This window comes from Mesoplodon bidens (assembly GCF_964165515.1).
Source record: "Mesoplodon bidens genome assembly, chromosome: 6".
Classification (NCBI taxonomy): Eukaryota; Metazoa; Chordata; class Mammalia; order Artiodactyla; family Ziphiidae; genus Mesoplodon; species Mesoplodon bidens.
In genome coordinates, this window is record NC_138162.1 from 2,496,033 (window position 1) to 2,515,632 (window position 19,600).

The following is a 19,600-nucleotide window of genomic DNA, read 5'->3' on the forward strand; positions in this document are numbered from 1 at the left end:
CTCCTCCGGCTCCACGTTGGACCCCGGTCATTTCTGTAAGCAGCGCTCCCATGCAGAACAGTCCCTGAGATGCTGAGGGTTGGAAATGGCCTACTTGCTGCCTTACATTTAGACTTTGTGAGCACGACGCCTTGGGCACACGGACAGGCTGAAGTCTAGGGCAAACCCAAGCTGTTCTCCCGGTTAAGGCACTTGATCTTTTGCTTGCCGCCCAATGGATTTTATTTTCTCTTTGAAGCCCAGGGTTAACCATTCTGTTAATTCATTCTTTTATTTCTGGAAAGCTTAAAAAACACATTGAAATATTTGTCCTGGTCCGTGATCTTGTTTTGATCCACGTGTGTTAGAGTTCCCTGGCCTGTGAGGACCTGTGGCTGACGCCACGTGTGTTAGAATCCCAGGTCCCAACCCCAGGTGGCCCGAGAGCCTAGAAGCTGCCCTGGCGTTGGCCCCCCGTGGCTGCTGTGCTCCAGGTCTCTCCTCTCTAGGATGGGCCCCCCCTCTCAAGCTCAGCCTTGCATTCTGTGTCTTCTAGGGCGTTCCCGTCAGTAGTGGTGGAGTGGCGGGCAGAGGGGTCCACGTCACCTCAGGAAATGGGTTGTTTCCTTCTTTCACCCAGGGAGTGTTTCTCAAACTCTGGACCCAAGAGGCCTCCACGGTGGCCCTGCCCAAGGGGAGTCTGCAGTTGTCAGAATCAAGGGGGCTTCCCTGGTGGCGCAGTGGTTGGGGGTCTGCCTGCTAGTGCGGGGGACGCGGGTTCGGGCCCTGGTCTGGGGGGATCCCGCATGCCACGGAGCAGCTGGGCCCGTGGGCCACAGCTACTGAGCCTGCACGTCTGGAGCTTGTGCTCCGCAACGGGAGAGGCCGCGACGGTAGGGGGCCCGCGCACCGCGATGAGGGGTGGCCCCCGCTCCCCGCAGCTGGAGAGGGCCCTCACACAGGGACGGGGACACAACACAGCCAAAAATAAAATAAATAAATTTATGGAAAAAAAAAAAAAAAGAGAATCAAGGGGCAGGACACTCAGTGCCCCTCAGAGCCCGCAGGCAGCCACCCTCAGAGACCAGGAGCGCACAGCTCCCATCTGCTTCCCAGCGTCTGGGGTAACCTTGGGCAGGCAGGCCTGTCCCTGCTGGGCCTCCACCCCGTCCACACGCAGGCCGGGGGCTTCCCACCCTTTTCCGGTCTGGACCCCTCAGCGGGTGCTGCTGGTGCCCTCCCCAAGGGCCCCCAGCCCCCATGTTCACCCGCAGCTGCCCCTCGGGCCGCCACAGCTGTCTGCTCCCCGGCCTGGAGCTTTCTCCGGGGCCGTCCAAGCTCAGGGCAGCTGAGTGCCGGCCCAGGGGCTGGTCAGCGAGGGGCTGGACCTTTCCATCCCCTACGTGTGGACACGAGAACTCGCAACTAGAGGCTGGTTCTCGGGGAGGCGGTGTGGGGACACCTGGCCTCTCGGGGGACTCAGGCCTGAGAGATTCTCAGAGAGGGGGCAGTCCCCCCCATCTGGTTCTCGGGGCACCAGCTTAAGCCAGGCTCTGAGGCTCTGGGTCCTGGAGACCAGGGCTGCGGGCAACCTCCAACACTCTCCAGCTGTGTCACCTCAAACATCTGCGGTTGCCTCCTCGGTCTGTAACAAAAACTGACATCTGCTGAGCACCAGGTGTGCGCCAGGCCCTCACCACCCCAAGGTGGGTCCTGCCTGGTCCCATCTCTGCAGTAACAAGACCCAACATTCTCCAGGCTGTGCACCCAGCCCAGGTCCTGCATCTGCAGCCCCCAGTGTGGCCAGGAGTGGCCACATGCTCAAGCCCTGGGTAAGGAGAGTAAGGGGAAGTGCTGTGCCAGCTTCTGCATCTGCCCACAGCCTCGACGGCAGCAGGTCTAGCAGACACCTTGGACCCCGAGGTAACTAGGAGGAAGGAAGTGCACGCTGAAGGGGAGGGGAGTCTGGGCGGGGGGGCGCCCAAGCCACCCTGGGCTACCACCTCTGCACTGCTTCCCCGTAAGGGAGAAGTAAGTCTCTACCGTACTATTCTGATTTTCTCTACCACAGGCCACGGAGTCACCCTCCGGAGAGATTATTTTTATCTCCAACACGTATATATAAAGAAACATGCTCAGGAGGTGCAGGACATGCCCAAGTGGCAGGGCTGGGGTTTGAATTCCATCCAAACAGAAGACAGTGACACCCGCCTCTGAGAGCTGCTGGAGGGGTCACAGAGCGCTGCACAGGAAGCCCGTGACCTGGGCTAGTCTGGAGGTGCCTGGTCGGTGGCCTGGCATCATTGTCGCTCCAGACCCCCAGCGGGTGCCTGAGGCCGAGCCACCCCAAGGCCCATGTCTGACCCAGGCCGCCGCCCCTTGGGCCGACAGTATCCAGACGGGGCAGACCCTTCTGGACACAGAGGAATCCAGCCAGTCCCTCCTCCCCAGCATGAAAGCCCAGCCACTCCTGCAGAAAAGAACTCAGGTTTATTTGTGGTAGAAACCGTGGTCTGAAAAAACCCTATTGGCAAATGTACAGTTTGCGTTCTGTTTGGGGTCACCACCAGCTGCGGGACCCCCAGATCCCTGACCCGCATGCGTCGGGCTCCTAAGTTTTCACAGCTAATCTCAGGCCCCAGGTCCGAAGCCCCGCCAGAGGGCGTCCCATCTCCTGTTGCAACCACCCGCATCCCAGCCTGTGCCCGGCCCTCCTCGCCTCCTGCTTCCTGCAGTGCAAAAACTAACCCACCCAAGACAAGCTTCCTAACACACAAAAACAAAGCAAAATAGTCACAAGAACCAGGTTCTAAATTAGGTTTTCTCAGTGTCCTTCGTTATCACGCCGCCTTGTTTCATGATGACCTCAAATATACATTATTTTCTTGCTATTATAAAATCTCTTCCTTATTATCCACAGATATATAATGGAAGTTTTGGAGGAAATAACTACCAACTTTTTTTTCCCTTATAAAGCAAACAAGCCAAACCAAAACCAAAACGAAACAAAACAAAACCCTAACAACATCAATAACAGAAACCAAAACTTTTCCGACAACAACCGTAAACAAGAAAGGCGCTGGCCGGCTGGTTTTCTCCCCTCCCATCCCGGGCTCACAGCTGGGCCAGCTGCGCCGAGGTCACGTGCAAAGTGCTGGGTGCACCCTGACAAGGATTTGGGTCTGCTCTCTCCGTGGAAAATCCTTCCTTCCCCCGCTTTGCCCACCGCCCCCAAATACAATCCTGTGACCCTCATTTCCCAAGCCTTTGCTGGCTGCCTTGTCTCTCCTGCCTGCACACGCCCTCTCAGACCCCCTCCCCATCTCCTCCCCACGCCAGGATGCTGCTGTGTCGAGCTGAGGCTGGAGATCACAAGGCTGACCTCAGAGGAACCCCAGGGTGCAGTGTGGCCACCAGAGCCCACCCAGCAGGGGCCAGCCTTGGCAACACCCGACCACGTGCAGCTGACCAAAGGGAAAGGGGGACCCACGAAGCCCACGCTGCACCCGTAGCTTTGGCACGGATCTCAGAGGGGACAGCGTCACTGGGTCTCATGCGACATCCGGGCAGAGAGAAGAGGGTCCGGCCAAGCCAGCCAGAGGTCAAGGGCCAGGAGGCGTGAGGAGGGCGAGCTCGGGGGCGGAGCTTCCCCAAGAGCACTTACTTCGGGCTGTGGCCGCAGGCCCTGTTTCATGGGCTGCAAGAGCCCTTGGAAGGAGGACTTGCCAAGGGCTAGAACCGACATCTGTGCAAAGGCTGGGAAGACCCTCAGGGACCCCCTTGCAGGACACGGGACACCCAGAGGGCCCGCCTGCTTGGGAGAGGTGGCGGGGGGCCTTCTTCTGGAGAGGAAAGTGAGCAGCAGAGACCAAGCAAGCGGAAAACCCGTCTGCTTCCCGCCCACGTCAGGGCTGACAAACGATGTATCCACCTGGCAGCAGGACAGGACACACACCAAGGACTCAGGGCAAAGGACAGTACCGACTGGGGATCAGGGTCGGCAGCTTCAAGGTTCCTAAGGCTCCCTCCCGAGAGAGCGGCCACCCTGGGGTCTCTGCACACCCCTGGTGCAGAGGGACAGGAGGAGGCCGAGGGGCTGCACAGGCCCTGGTGATGCTCTCTCCCTCTGTCCCCAAGCACAGCAGCCTGGCTCTGGTCCCTTCCGCCTCCCCCTGGGAGCAGCAGGAATGCAGCAGGGCTGAGGGTCCAGAGGCTGAGCAGAAGGGACCAAGGGGAAGGTCCCCAGCCCTCCCTGGGACAGCATATGCCATTCAAACCTAAGCTCCTGCAGGCCATCTTGACAGGACAAGGGCAAGGTGAGCTCTGGCCTCAGCTGTCACCCAGAGCCTGGCTCGCGATGCCACAGGCGCTCCCTCTCCTCAGCACTCTGGTGGTGGCAGCCAAGCAGGGCTGGCCCAGATTTCCTGTATGTACAAGTGGCGTACCCAGGACAGGCCACCAAGGGCAGGCTGATGGTGGGACGGGTCACATGTAGGATTCTGAACACCCTCCCCATCCCCATGGGCTGTTGAAGACTGGAAGGTTGGCGGGCATTTCCCCTCCGAGTCTCAGAGCTGGAGACAGACTTCAGCACTGGAGCGACTCTTCCAAGAAAATCCGCGAGTCCTGTCCACATTCTTGCTGTCACTGGATGCCCTCTTCTTCTACGTACGTTGAAGGAAACCAGCCAATCTGAGAAAGATGGCAGACTCACGTTAAGTGTGTGTGAAGGGTGAGGGCAAGTGGAGGTCTGTGGAGGTGGGTGATTCTTTAAAAGGCTGGCGTTCTAAGGCACGCCCACCCCCAAGAGAGGCCCTGGAGAAGAGGCAGAGAGCCTAGCGGAGCCGAGGCCCAGGAGTAGGGGTGACTCTGAAATGCACCAGCCCAGAGCAGTTCAAGACGACCTGCCCACCAGCTAACTGCCAGCCAGAAAAAAATTAAATCCTCTCTGGAGGAAAATAACATCATCTAGAGCCTCTACGGTGTTTTATACGCAAGCTCAGCATTTAATCAGGAACAAGTGACAGAAACTAAGAGAAAATGCAGACAGCAGAAACCAATCTACAGGTCATCCAGATACTGGGGTCATCTGTCAGGAAACGTAAGTAACTCTAACCTGTCTGTTTCAGAAAACTGATGAAAAAGCAGAAAATTTTCCCAGAGAACTGAAATCAGAAATCAAATAGAAGCCCTAGAACTGAAAAATATAATGACTGAAGTTAAGAGCAGATTAGACAAAGCAGAAAAGAAGACTAATAAACTGGAAGATAAGTCAATAAAAAGTAATGAGATGGAAAACCAGAGGAAATGGATGAAACACACATAAAAGAGTAAAAATAATATGTGGGCTATGGTGAACAAGATCTACCATCCATGTGAACAGATCCCCAGGAGAAAAGAGAGAAAATAGAGCAGATACACTATCTGAAGAAATTTCCAAAACTGATGTAGGACATCAAACCACACATTCAAAAAAATCTCTGCAAATCTCAAACAGAATGAATACAGAGAAAACCATACATAGGCACAGTATAGTAAAACTGATGAAAAGCAAAGACTTTTTTCACATGGAGCCCAGTGGAGAGTATGCAGACACTTCCTCCAAAGGAATCACCATAAGAATGCTGATGGACTTTTCTACAGAAATGATGGAAGCCTGGTGACAATGGAATGACATCCTCGAAGGGCTGAAATAAAAGACCCGCCAGCCTAGACTTCTAAACCCGGTAAAAAATACCCTTCAGAAATGAACTCAAGGGGCTTCCCCGGTGGCGCAGTGGTTGAGAGTCCGCCTGCCGATGCAGGGGACACGGGTTCGTGCCCCGGTCCGGGAGGATCCCACATGCTGCAGAGCGGCTGGGCCCGTGAGCCATGGCCGCTGAGCCTGCGCGTCCGGAGCCTGTGCTCCGCAACGGGAGGGGCCGCAGCAGTGAGAGGCCCGCGTACCGCAAAAAAAAAAAAAAAAAAAAAAAGAATGCTGATGGACTTTTCTACAGAAATGATGGAAGTCTGGTGACAATGGAATGACATCCTCAAAGTGCTGAAATAAAAGACCTGCCAGCCTAGACTTCTAAACCCGGTAAAAAATACCCTTCAAAAATGAACTCAATAAAATGGCTCACAAAAAGGAAGCAGGTCTCATTGGAGAGATGACTGATTGCTGGGGGTGAATGACCAAGCTGAGAAGAAAAAGCTTTTCCTTACAGTAGAATGCCCACTAATAAGTGTATAAAAAAAGATAGAAAATCACTATTCTCCACCATGATAGAAATAACTGAATAGGCAAAATTCATCAATGAATGATAAAACTAGTAGGTGAAAGTTTGATGAGGAACAGCCTGTTTATCTGATTTCAAAGTATTACCCTGCACATTACTTATTAATTACAGTAAATTCAGAGTGGAGAACCTTGGCAGACACCACCTTAACCAAGTGATCAAAGTTAATGTCACAATAATGGGGCAAACTGACATCATAAACTTCTTGAAAGGACCCTACAGCACTGAAAAAGAGAAAACACCCCCATTGTGGTGTTCCCACCAAAAAATACAACCTCAGTCTAATCATGAAGAAATATCAAAGAAACCTAAATTGAGGGATAGTCTACAAAAATAACTGGCCCATACTCTCCACATTGTCAAAGTCATGTAAGACAGAGAAAAGCTGAAGAACTGTCCCAGATTAAAGAGAGTTGAGGGTCATGGCAAGTAAATGCAATTCATGATCTAGGACCAGGGGAAAATAACTAGAGAAGACACTATTGGGACAGTTGTGAAATCTGCATATGGACTGGGGAGTAGATAATTATAGCAAAAGGAAATGTCCTTGATCTTAAGAAATACACACTACAGTTAAACTACAGTTTAAGGGTAAAGTGCTATGATTTCTGCAATTGATTTCCAAATGGTTTAGAGAAAAATAAGTGTACACACACACACACACACTTACGAGAGAGAGAGAGAGAGAATGCAAATGAGAAACCAAATGAACAAACCACTCTTAATTGGTAAATTCGGGCATATGGGAGTTTTTGTAGGACTGCAACTTTTCTTTAAATTTGAAATTATATCAAAATAAATTACAAATATTTTATAATGAAAACATTTAAAAAAGAAAGTGAAAGAAAGATGTGTTCAGATCCAACGAAAACTGAGAATCTGTAAGTAGCAGACTTGCACTAAAAATCATACTAAGAGGGACCTTCAAGCACCAGGAATGTGGTTTTGATTGTACGTGTAACGATGCAGAAAGAAGTGAGGAACGCTGGGAAAGGTAAAGAGGTAAGTCTAAATGAAAATTAACTGCTTAAAACAAAAATAATGTCTTACGGGGTTAAAAAATGTCAAATTAAGAAACATGACAACACCTGCCCAAAAGTTGGAAGGAAAATGAATACAGTCAAAGGGTGTCAGGTCCTTGCATTGTCTGGTAAGTAGTGAAAGTACTAATTTAAGGTGGTCTGTCAGAAGTCAAAGTGTACATTGAACCTCTAAGGTAACCACTTAAGTAACAGGAAAAGAATGCGTAACTAACAAACTAAGCAAGGGGGGTGAGAAGTGGAATAGAAAAATTGATTAATCCCAAAGTCGGAAAGAGAGGACAACAAAGAAGGAATAGATGTGAAAAACAGAAAATAAACAGATGATGCATTTAAATCTAAACAGCACAGTAATTACATTAAATGTAAATGGACTACCTCCACTAATCAAAAGGCCAAGACCGTCAGATCAGACTGGCTTGTACAAGTCCATTTATAATAAGATTTTATCACCTAACTATCTTAAATATAAGAATACAGCAAAGCTGAAAGGAATACAAGAAAGAAGAAAGTATGCCATGCAAAACACTAATCCCCTCAAAAAGCTGGTGTCTCCCAAACAGCAGGTAAAGCAGACTTCACAACAAGAAGAACTGCGACATTTCATAACAGGGTTAAAGTATCAACAACAGGAATATCTAGCAACACTCTAAGCCAGTGGCTCTAAAACTGAACTCTGCATTGACATCACCTGGGAAACTGGCTGACTTCATGACTGGGGTGAGGGCCCAGCTCCAGGCGCCTCTTGGCACTTTTGAGAGCTAGCAATCCCAGCCCTCTAGGTCGACTGCCGAGGACTCAGAGGCCTCACACTTCTGAAGGGCTGTCAGGTGGAAAAAGGATCAGACCCAAGGGCCTCCAAGGTGGAGGCAAACCAGTTCCTTCCACCTGGCAATGGAATGGTAAGTGACGGGAGCCAAGTCTGTGGGCAGCTGCAGCCCCTGCAAAAACTGGACGTTTCCTAATCGGTGCTTTGTGGAGCCCAGACACCCTGTCGGGTGACTGCCAATGGAACTGGTCAAAGCCAGGGGGTCCAGACAGGGTACCAGGATAAGGGGCTGTGGGGTTTCAGAATCGCAGGCTGGCTGGGGACACTGTGTGTCCCTTCCCATCTCACCAAGGTGTAAAGGGGGTCTTATGGAATGGCAGGAGCCCAGTGAGGACATCCCGGCCCTACTCTCAGTTCTGCAGCCTCCCGGCCTGCAAAGAGGGTTGGGCACGTGCAAGGGACTTAAAGACTACACCCGACATCTGTCCCCTGCCGTTTCCACAACGGACCGTAGAATAGGACCAAGCACAGATACAGCGTCAGGCCAGGGTCCAGATCTGAGCCAGGAAGTCGCTTCCTCACTGTGACCTTGGCTCACAAAACCTGGGGACACCCAACCTCCTGGGCGCAGAGGGCACAGGGTCAGGGCAAGGTGGTGCTGCGGTGCCAGCCTGCCGGAGCCCCACCTTCCCGAGCACTGCAGGGAGGCGGAGCCCCCGTGGGGCCCAGGACCCGGGGCCGGTCCCACTCACCCGGCCGTTGGTCTCGCCCTTCCACCAGCCCTGGTCCCCACCGATGCGGCTGTAGATCTTCACCACATCGCCTTCTCGCAGCGAGAGCTCCCGCAGGTCCCGGGCAGCGAAGTTGTACCTGGCGACGGCCGTGCCGATGACGCGGGGCGTAAACACTGCTGGGGAAAGACGGGCGGCGTCACACAGCTGCCAGGCGGGGCCGCCAGGGCGGAGGGTCCTTCAGGCCGAGCTGGGTCTCTCCCCCGGGGCCCAGCCCCGCGCCCACAGAGGAGCCCATCGAGTGGAAAGGCTCTGGCGGGACAGACCAGGCTCCAATCCCAGGGTCCCTCGCTCCTCTGTGGGCGCCCCAACCTGTGGGCACGTGGCCCATCCGAGCTCCACCGTGATGAAGTCAGAGCTTCACCGCCCCACTGGGGGCCGTCACGGGTGGCAAGCGCGCTCGTGGGGATACGAGCAGGTGTCGGTGCTCTGTCACAGCTCCCTCGGGGCCTTCCCCCATGTGCCCAGGGCCTGGGCATCACATGGCCAGTGGACAGCTGAGTGACCACTGCCCAGCTCCCAGCCTTCACTCTGACAAAGTGCCTGGAATTGGACCCCAGGGCACTGGTGCCTGACTTCCCTCGTGTCCCCAACTCTAGAGCCCAAACCAAACTGGAAAGCCGGTTGGACCAGCCTGGCCCGGGACCCAGGAGTCCCGATGGACAGATGACAATGGCCCGTGATGGGAGGGACAGCACATGCAGCTGCTGGGGAGGGCTCTGAATCTGGCAGTAGAGGGCCGTGCGGTCAAGGCCAGTCGAGACCTGTCCCCCTGCACCCAAGCCCCACAAGTCCTCCTTACTGTCGCCCAGTGGGGCCCGCCCCGGGGCTGCTCCCACCTTCACCCCGAGGGGGTCGCCCGGCTGTTTGCTGCTGCCAGACGCAAAGCTCCCGGGGAGCAACGGGGGACAGTGGCTGATGAGCTGGAGAGGGGTCATGGGGGTGAGCACGGCAGGGGTGAGGGCAGCACCAGGCCGGACTGTGTCTGCAGGAGCCGCAGCAGCCCCCCACCCCCACCCCGCTGCTCCACTCTGCACACGCCCGCCCCGCCCCGCCCAGGCTGCGGGCAGCTGCGGACACTTTCAGGCCGGGGCCGGGGCCCACCAGGCAGCTGGCGGCAGGCCAGGCCCCCCACGCCCCGAGCAGCAGCGGTACCTGGCCAGAAGGGCACGGAGGAGCCCTGAGAAGCAAGGCTGAAGCCCTGAGGACTGAGAAAAGAAAAGTTGTAGGAAGCGCAGGAAGCTGCAAAGAGGCGAGAGAGACTGTGAAAGGGGCGCCGGGGGAGCATCCACACGCTGTCCCAGGCGCGGTCACAGGCGGCGGGGATGGGGGCCCAGGCCCCGCCCAGGGCACCAGGAGGGCAGCGGGACGGCGCGGGTCTCGGGACCCACCCGGGCACGGGTGCAGCTGCCCCCGCTCCACCTCCTGCACCAGTTTCCTGGGCCACCTCCTCCCAGTGGGCGGGCTCGCGCAAGGACACAGGAAACTATTCGTGCGGATGGATCTCAGCCCCTCGCCCGGCACACAGTAGGTGCTCACTAAAGGCCCGTCGTTCCTCTCCTGGCCTGCTCTGCCCCGGTGGGACCCGAGGTCCTGGGGGCCCCTGCAGCTGGAGGAAGTGGGCTGGCTGGCTCCGAGACACAGCCCTGGGCCAGATGCGAAACACTCTGGGCCCAGCCTGCCCCTCCCCCCAGCCGGCCCCCATCTGCGCTATGGAGCCCCATCTGCAAACAGAGGTACTGGCTCTGGCTCCCTCGTAGCTGGGGTCCCTGGGCAGGGGCGGGGTGGGGGATGCTGGGGCACAGGGACGGATTTGAGGACAGAAGCGACCTGCCCGGTTCCCTCCCCACTCTGACCTCCAGGCAGAGGTATCAAAACTCGGAGCAGCAATTCATAGCTGGCACTCCCCACCCGTCACATGGGGCCGTCCTGGCACCCTGGCTCAGGAGGGTGCTGGCGAAGGGCTGGGGGGCCTGGGCCACTGCTCCCCGGGGTGGGAATAGGGAAGGGGCTCCTGGCCGAGGTCAGTGCAGCGCACCAGAAGCCTTCCGCGCACGGGCGTTACCTGGGGACCGGCTGGAGGCCCTAGAGGCCACGCGTTCCCGTGACTTGTAGGGGTACTTGAGCGTGGTGTCCAGCTGCTTGAAGCTCTCCTTGAGCGAGTGGCACTGGTAGTACTCTACCAACTCCTGCAAGACGCACACACTCACTGCTACCTCCGCCTCCAGGCAGTCCTCCCAGACGCCCTGCCCTCCCTCTCCCACCTCCCCAGGTTCTCACACGGGACTCATCTCCTTGACCCCCGAAAACTACCCCTCCTCCTCGCTGCCCCTCCTAGCACCCAAACTGGGGGCAGGGTGGTCAGTATCGCAAACTTTTGATCCTGCAATTTCTCTCTCAAAAGTTTCTAAGGGAAGAGTCAGGGAAGAAGGCCGGGACTGATGGACACAAATGCTCCCGGCAACACTCTTCATAATAGAGAAAAACTCGAAATGCCCACATGTCCAACACCAACACCAGGAAAGTGCCTCGAGAAACCCCAGCATATCCACGTGACCGAATGCCACGCGGCTACAGTGGGGCAGGAAGAGGGTGGTCCCCCTGGTGAGCATTCCTTGTGTTGAGAGGTAAACTAAGAGTTGGGTCCAGTGTGGCCAGGGGCTTTATTTGAAAAAGGAACCTATAACCCACACCTAGGCTCTACTTAGAGGTGGTGGGGACTCACCCTGAGACAAGAACATCAGGTTTGGGGGCAGACTGTGGATACTCTGTTTTACTGGGTGCATTTCTGCAGCCGCAGTGGGCAGTCTAAGAGCTCAGATGCTCCAGTTAGATGTTCTCCATGCACGGAACACGCGTAATTTAGCAAAGAAACACCAAGTCCAACTTTAAAATCATTTTAAGAAGGACTATGCCTCTCGCGGCTTTCTGGCTGGGCTGGGACAGCTGGGGGTAGGGGCGTTGGAGGCGAATGGGCTGTGTGATGCTGGTGTCCCTACTGTCCACCACGGGGTTTGGGGGACAGAAGCCTGACTCAGGGGGCCTGCGACGAGGGCTCACCTGTCCCAAGGTGCCCCACAATCCAGTTTCCCTGGATCCTTCCCACACTGGGAAGACTCTCCTCCCCGGGGACAGGGGGACCCCTGCTGGGCTCTGCCGCTCTGCAAGCCCGGCCCGCAGGAGTGGGTGCAGGGGGCCGCTCCTCCTCGGTGTGGCCACAGTGGAGACCTGGGCCCTCCTCCCGCCTCGGGGATGGGCCGGTGGGAGCTGCGGGATCACGTACCAAGAGGCTTTCAAATTTCTTGGCTTCGGTGATGTGCACCCAGCTGTCCTTCTCCACCACCTTGATGTGTTTCACCTCGTCATTGAATCTGGGCAGAGCACACGGGAGCGCCGGTCACTACACGAGCCACACGGCCCCCGGCCCCCCAGGGGTCCAGGCTTATTCTATGTCTGCTGAGCGAAGACCCCAGCCCTCGGCCCACACCTCCTGCTCCTATGGCTGCAGCCTCTCTCCCTGCCCCAGCCGGGGCCTGTCCCCTACTGCTTGTCCATCCATCCATCAGGCCACCCGTCTGAAGCCCAAACTCCCAGGTCAGCCAAGGCCTCAGGCCCCGCAGCTCCACTCCTCTCCCCCATCCAGCGCCACTGTGATGTCCTGTCCCGGATTCCGCTTGTTCTCTGCACTGGGGACGTCCCCCTCCCCATTTCCCCATCACCTGGTGAGGCTTTCACAGCATGGTTTGTAAGTCAGAGGTCTGACCTTGGCCTGTGAGGCCCGAAGGGAGCAGCCTCACCCCAGCTGGCCGGAGGAGCTCTTCCTCAGACACGCCAAGCACAAGCCTGCCATGCCCTGGCCCTGGCTGTCCCCTCAGCCCAGAATGCTCACCCTCCTGCCCCCCTCACGACCCTGCCTTGTGTCCAGGTCTCAGTTCAAATGTGGCCTCACTGGAGAGCGCATACCCCTTGCCTCCAAATCACAAAGACACACAAAGACATCACAAGTTAAGAAAACAACACGCCAATATCCCCTATGACAACAGAGGCACAAATCCTCAACACACTCTCCGTGTGCACATCTATACACACCAATATATAAAGGGGACTTTACACCACGATCCAATGGGAAATTCCGGGAATGCAAGGTCGGTTTAACATCCGGAAACCAGTTAATGGAATAAACAGTTGTTAAATAAGCAAACGCCCAGCTGGCCAGCCTCCTCTCCCGTGGGGCCTTGGAGAACACCCACCACTCTGTTTCTCCTGGATTCCAAGTGAGCTGAGCGTGCTCAGCCCCACCCCAGCTCCTTGGACAAGACCCGTCTGAGCCCCACTCCAGAATCCTGCAGGCCAGGCACCCAGAAGGTGCTCCACGAATTCCTATCAGGCGAGAGACATCTCTGCCACTTCACCGCTCGGCAGCACCAAGTCTCTGCCACAGACCTGCCAGCATGCCTCATGCGCCACCGATCTCCCAGGGCCCTACCGAGACTCTCACTGCGGAGGCCCCACCTGCACTGGGTCACACACCTTACGATGCTCCCACCACCCACGGCGGGTACAGCTGACCTCTGCTGGAGAGCAAGTCCTGTGTACCAGGTGGCCCAGGTTGTGTCCAGCTGACATTCACTAGACATCTGTCACTTTCAAGGCTGCAGGTGTTCTTTGGTTTTTGTATTTTAGAAAAGCCAGCGCATTTGTTTCAGGCCCAAACATTAGTGGGGCCTCTTGGAAAGCCCGTGGGGACCGTGGCAGTTTGTCCACCTAGGTGGGGGTCTCGTCCTCAGTTCTGGCTCCTCCTAGCTGCCCAGATCCCGACCCCTCCATCTCTTCCACCCCAGGGGTCCTCCAACAGCCATTCTGTACAGTGGGACCCTGCCCTGGATGACCAGGGGATGACCACCCGCAGGCCTTCTCCCAGTAATGCCAGAAGGGGATGGGGGGTACGTTCACGCACGTGCACACGTGCAGGCATGCTGGCCGGCGGCACGTGCTCAGGCCAGGACCGGCACCCTGCTGCTGGGGCGCTCATGCCCTCGGCCCCCACTGGGCACAGGTGCAGAGGAAGCTGATGTAGGGGGCGGGAGAACAAAAGCTGAGATGGAAAGGTGGGAGTGGGCTGTGTGCTCAGGACCTGGGGGCGGCTCACTGAGCCCGGCTCCCGTCTGCCCCTAGCGGCCAGAGGCGCTCCTGCATCCTCTACCAAGAGGGCCTCTCTGCTCCCTCGCGTTGCTTCTGTGACTCGATACCAGAAGCACCCAGGCGGTGACTCTGTGGCCGTCCGGTGGCCCGGTCACTGGGCCTGCCCGCCCCCCCGCAGACCCGAGGGGGCCTTTCCTGGATACAGGTCACCCTGCTGGAGGCTCTTGACCCCATCAAGGTCACGGCAAACCAGAACCCTCTATTCACCGGCCTGAGACTCCTGTCCAGTGTGTGTCCTATGCCGATGGTGACCAACGACCAATCAGATTCTGTCTGTTGAAGAGGAGATAGACCCACAAGGGGGCAGAGTCCGAGCAGGAGGACCCCAGCCCAAAGGCCACGGGCTGAAGCCCCGAGCTGGCAGCAATGTGACTGCCCGTGTTCTCCAAGGCCACCCGTGGGGCCGCTGGAAGTCCCTGACCTCTCACCATAGGCCTGTCCCCATCCCTGAGCTCCTCTCGTCCCCACCACCTGGAAAACGCCAGACCAAGCCCACGGGGCGGCTTCGGGCAAGGCTGGCGGCAGGCCGGGATCACTCACGATTGTTCTGGGCCGGGTGCATCGTGCAGACCCGCTGACGCCCTTTCATCTCAAAAGTGCCCTGGCGTGGGCAACGCATCCCAAGGCCACACCCAACAAGCCCAGAATCCGGAGGGGATGTGGGCTCCTTGGTTCAGAACGGCATGGGGGGAGGGGTCTCTCTGAGCCCCAGCCTCCACGTACTTGATGCTTATGGCAAAGCGCTCGGCCTCGGCCGGCCGCTCCCTGATTAGGTAGGTCCCGCTGGCGTGGGATTTGAGCAGGTTGTCGGTCTGCTGCCTTTCCATGTTGCCGGCAAACCTGGAGCAGAGGGGGAAACGGGGGCTGTTCACTGACACGGCTCTAATCTGCCGAAGAGCCTATGGGGACGCGAGGCCACGCCCCTGGGAGGAGGGGCGAGCAGTGGGCGGGGTCTGGAGGAGACGCGCGGGGCGGGGCATCCACGTGCCTGGCTCACAGCCCACACAGGGAAGGTGGCTGGGGGAGAGATGAGGACCCCAAACAGGCCCCAGCCACTCCACCACGGCCTCCACCCTCCAGAACCTTGGGCCTGCAAGAGGCGTTCAGGGTACCAGACATTAGATCAAATTTCCTTTCCAAGTTGTCACTGTTTAATAAGCAGTGATAAACACAAACTGCTCATGTGGGGTTTTGTTTTGTGTCCTAACGTACTGGAGACCATCAGCATCTCCATGGGTGGGTTTCCGACACACTGACTGAAAGCTTTTCTCGCCAGCTCTATGGAAATGAAGCCCACCCCGACCCCCAACCTCAAGAACAAAGCCTGACCCCATTTGTTCCTCCCTGTCGGGCAGAATTGGGACTTTTGTAAACAGATTCATTAGAAAATTAAAGTTCTGTGCGTTACTCCATCAGGTGAAAATCACAGCTTAAGTCCTCCACCCTCCACATTAGACCCAATTGCAGGGTGAACAGCATACTGGAACAGACCCAGGGGTCTCAGAGACCCAGATGGGGCGGTGCTGGGGAGGCCAGGGACACCGAGGGTGCAGGTACATCACACCACTGGGCACAGGGGTCCCGGGGTGGCTTCAGGGATCAACCCCAAACCGAAAACCACAAGGGTAGGCCCTCCCGGGGTCGAGCGGCCCACTGCTCTGGGGCTGCCACAGGGCGAGCTTCTGCAGGGCCACGGTCACTGAAGGGTAGCCATTCTTCCGGGCAGCCGGTGAGCCGGCCGGCAGAGTGATAAGAGCTGGACCCGAGGCCGACCTGCACCTGAGACTCGTACCTACCACGTCACCTCCACGTTTTATTCATCAAACAGCCCCACTGCTCTCATCAAGCCCGTGTGAGCAAATACAACTATAATTTTGGCCTTAAATATACCTCCTTCTATATACTGATATTTTAGACAAGGCTCAAGTAAGATCACATTTTAAAAAGGGCTTCGCTCTCCCAAATGTTAGAACCTGATGATCTGTTTATAGACGGGGAAACAGCGGCCTCGGGGTAGAGAAGACTCCCCCGGGCTCCCAGCGATTCAGAGCTGAGGAGGGGAGAAGGGGGCCGCGTGCAGCTGGGCTCAGCCGCCCTGGAGACATGAGAGGCAGCCTGGGGCCCCCGCTGATCCACTCACCAGGGGTATGCGGTGTAGTCCATATCCCGGGACGGCGGCCGGCTGATGGGCGGCTGGCAGGAGAGAACATTCGGGTTGGTGTATCCCCAGGACTGTCCACAGAGCGGGGCCCAGCGACGTCCTATCATCAATGACCCCGGGAGCCCAGCACTGGCTACCAGGACATCTGTGGACTTAGGCCCAGAGCCACTGGCCTGGGAGGTCCCTGAGGGGAGCAGCCAAGACTCACCATCTCTGAGTAGATGCTCAGTGGGTCTGACCGAATGAATGAATATATAGCATCCAACTACCAGTGCAGTGTGAGGAGGGACACAGCAACCTGACGGCGGCTACGACTGCTCAGCAGTGGACAGGAGCACACCCTATACCTCGCGTCCTCTGCAGCAGACGGGCCGCAGCCCCAAGGACAGGCGTTGGGCCGGCAGCAGCGCGGCAGGCGGGTGGAGAGCTGCGTCTGCAGCAAAGCTTGCGGCTCTCCAGACCCCCCGCTGCGCCCTCGCTGGCCTGGCCTCCCCTCACTGGGCCACAGGCTGGGTAGAGCCTCCCAGACTACCTGTCCCCTCCCCACCCCATTCACCATGCAGATGGGGAGACTGAGGGCCAGGGTGGGAAGGGACCCCCCCCCCGCAGGCCACCCAGTGAGTCAGTGACATTCTCTCCCTCTGCTGTTGGGTCCCTTTGACCTTCCAGCAAAGCCTGTCCGGAAATGCTTCCCCCTGCAGCTGGGCAATGGCCTGCAGGCTGGGCAGTGGGGCCAGAGGCCGGGCAGGGCCCGGTAGGTGGACTGGGGCTCCCAGGGGGACGGGCATCTGCCTCCTGCTCCTTCGGGAGAAGTTTCACTCCCTCACTTTTAGCTTTTTCTGGGGGGGGGGTGTGGGTGATGCAATTGATGGCTGACAGCTCGACGCCTTTTTTTTTTTTTGCGGCACGCGGGCCTCTCACTGTTGTGGCCTCTCCCGTTGCGGAGCACAGGCTCCGGACGCGCAGGCTCAGCGGCCATGGCTCACGGGGCCCAGCCGCTCCGCGGCACGTGGGATCCTCCCGGACCGGGGCACGAACCCGTGTCCCCTGCATCGGCAGGCGGACTCTCCACCACTGCGCCACCAGGGAAGTCCTCGATGCCTTTTGTAACAGAGCAGAACTTGCTCCACAGTGCTCAGAGGAAAGAAATGCCATATTGCCTCTTCTAAACGTTGTAACATCTAGCTCTGAGTCCTTACGTTGGAGGGAGAAGACTTATAAAGTCCCTCCAGTTTGGAGAAAGGCAGCTGGTCTTTGGTCCCTTGCACCTGCTGCAGAGATGCCCATTTTTGTGTTTTTAAAACAGCCGAGCCCTCCCAAGAGGAGGGATCCCCTGCCCCTTGGCCCTCCATCCCAGCTCCGGGGCCAGCTCACAACGGCCTGAACAAGTCCAGGGCGTCCTGAGGGAGGAGACGGCTCTCAGCACCCAAGGCACCCTGGCCACCGTGTTCCAGAAGCTTCCACGGGAAGTACTCACCCTTCCATCCACTGGACAGGGCTTCACAGACGAGCTAGGGAAGTAACCTGACTTCCTGGTTTGCACCAACCGACCCTGGGAGAGGACAGATGGTCAGGGCCGGCGGGGCCTGGCCTGGCCAGTGGTGGGGGGAGGGGGGATCGTAGTGTGCACTCAGCTTGTCCTCAGGAGGACGAGGGGAGTCCCTGAGAAGTCCATCACAGCGTCACCTTCCTGCTGTAACCTCGGCTGACCTCATCACCGTTTGGGGCAGGAAAGGTGGGGGGTGCCCTCACTTTCCAGATGAGGTCACTGAGGCCCAGAGAAGTTACCCGGCTTGCCCGGCGCTGGGACTAGAGCCCCCCCGTCCTGGCTGCGGCCTCCTTCTGTCCACACCGGCCCTTCCCAAACCGTGAGGGGCATGTGGACCTGGGGGTCCTGATAAAACACAGCACGGCGTGGGAGGGCCTGGGGGCGACTGTTCACTCTCTCCGTCCCCTCTGCCTGGAAGACCCTCCGGCAGCTGCTCCTCGGCCCCCACTTGCACATCAGCAAAGTGTCTCTGCAAAGGCCACCCAAACCTGATGGCCCTGGTGACAGCTAGGGAGGGGACCTGGGTGGCTGGGGTCAGCGCAGGGCAGACTCTGTACTGCAGACACCTCCTCAGCTCCTGCATCTCCAGTTACATGAGGCCGAGTCTAGTGCGATAAGTTCCTAAGTAAGTAGGTACTGACAAGGACCACCACACAACGACGACGGCAGTAACAGTACTTGGACACTGAGAAACACACGCACTAGCATCGGCTCTAAGCAGGTCGCCCTGGTCACCCAGCCTGGGCAAGTGCCCCGGTTCCCTGTGGTACCATGTAGACCCCGTGGGCTGGGGCTTGGGAGATCTCGGGGCAGCACCGACAGCTCCCCTTTCTCAGGCCTTATATAACCAGAACAGCAGGTTTCATGGCTCAGAACCGTAAACCATCACATGGACCTGTGTCCGCGTTTGGGCCTCCTGGGGCAGGGCGGTGGGCGGGTCTCGGTCATGCTGTCCCCCCCAGTGCTGAGCAAGGTGGTGCTGGCCTGAACTGGGGCAGGTGGGGAGCAGGGTGGGCGCGGCATGGCCTGGGCGGGGCCTGGGGGATGTGTGTGTGCAGGACACAACCCAGGCAGGAGGCAGACAGGGAAAGGGCTCGGACGCCAGGAGGAGGATCTCTTCCGTGAGGGGGTGCTGCACTCCCTACCACCTCAAGGCAAACACCCCAAGACCCGGGCCCTGCTAACAGCCCGCTTCTCTCGACCCCGACGGTCTCGCACCCCAAACCCACCCCTGCCTGGAAATGCAGGACCCTCTGCCTCTACCCTGGGGAGTGGGGAGGGGGTAGCCAGGGGCCCGAGGCCCTCCCAGGTCCAGGACCCACCTCCCACCACTGCGACTCAGGGTCGCCTCTCAGCAGCTCAATCACATCACCCGTCTGGAAGGTCAGCACCGGCTTCCCGGGGGGAGCAGGGTTGCCATGGTAATTCTGCACGGCCACCATCTTGGGACCTGCGAAGCACAGGGCAGGAGAGGGCGTGGCTCGGGGACTTGGTCCTGGTGGCAGCCCACCCCAAGCTGACCTTGACCTCCCCGGCCTTCTCAGGCCTCTCAGGGCTCTTGGAAAGTGGGCCACGGGCCTGTATCGCCCCTCCCTAAATTCTTCCCGTAAGGCTCCCACGTCCCTTTGTTAAATATCGTAGGTAAACTATTTATGAGATTAACAGGTTCAGGGTATCATTGCAGTTAACAGCAACTTATTTTTATTTATTTATTTATTTATTTTGGCGGTACGCGGGCCTCTCACTGCCGTGGCCTCTCCCGTTGCGGAGCACGGGCTCCGGACGCGCAGGCTCAGTGGCCGTGGCTCATGGGCCCAGCCGCTCCGTGCCA

General features: G+C 57.5%; 1 protein-coding gene across 5 annotated transcripts in view; it reads right to left on the reverse strand.

Annotated features, from left to right (window-relative positions):
- Positions 1-4,477: 4,477 nt before the first annotated feature.
- Positions 4,478-19,600, reverse strand: part of VAV2 (vav guanine nucleotide exchange factor 2) — a 177,992-nt gene continuing 162,869 nt past the window's right edge. For 2 of the 5 annotated variants that reach the window (XM_081237299.1, XM_081237301.1), the window contains 8 exons: positions 19,092-19,219; positions 17,698-17,772; positions 16,200-16,252; positions 14,783-14,899; positions 12,141-12,228; positions 10,923-11,046; positions 8,819-8,976; positions 4,478-4,671 (listed from right to left, as the gene is read on the reverse strand). In XM_081237299.1, the coding sequence (XP_081093425.1) occupies positions 4,624-4,671; positions 8,819-8,976; positions 10,923-11,046; positions 12,141-12,228; positions 14,783-14,899; positions 16,200-16,252; positions 17,698-17,772; positions 19,092-19,219 (791 nt within the window). In that variant the 3' untranslated portion in view covers positions 4,478-4,623. Of the gene's footprint in view, positions 4,672-8,818; positions 8,977-10,012; positions 10,100-10,922; positions 11,047-12,140; positions 12,229-14,782; positions 14,900-16,199; positions 16,253-17,697; positions 17,773-19,091; positions 19,220-19,600 lie in introns of all 5 variants that reach the window. The other 3 variants (XM_081237303.1, XM_081237300.1, XM_081237302.1) reach the window with 3 other exon arrangements.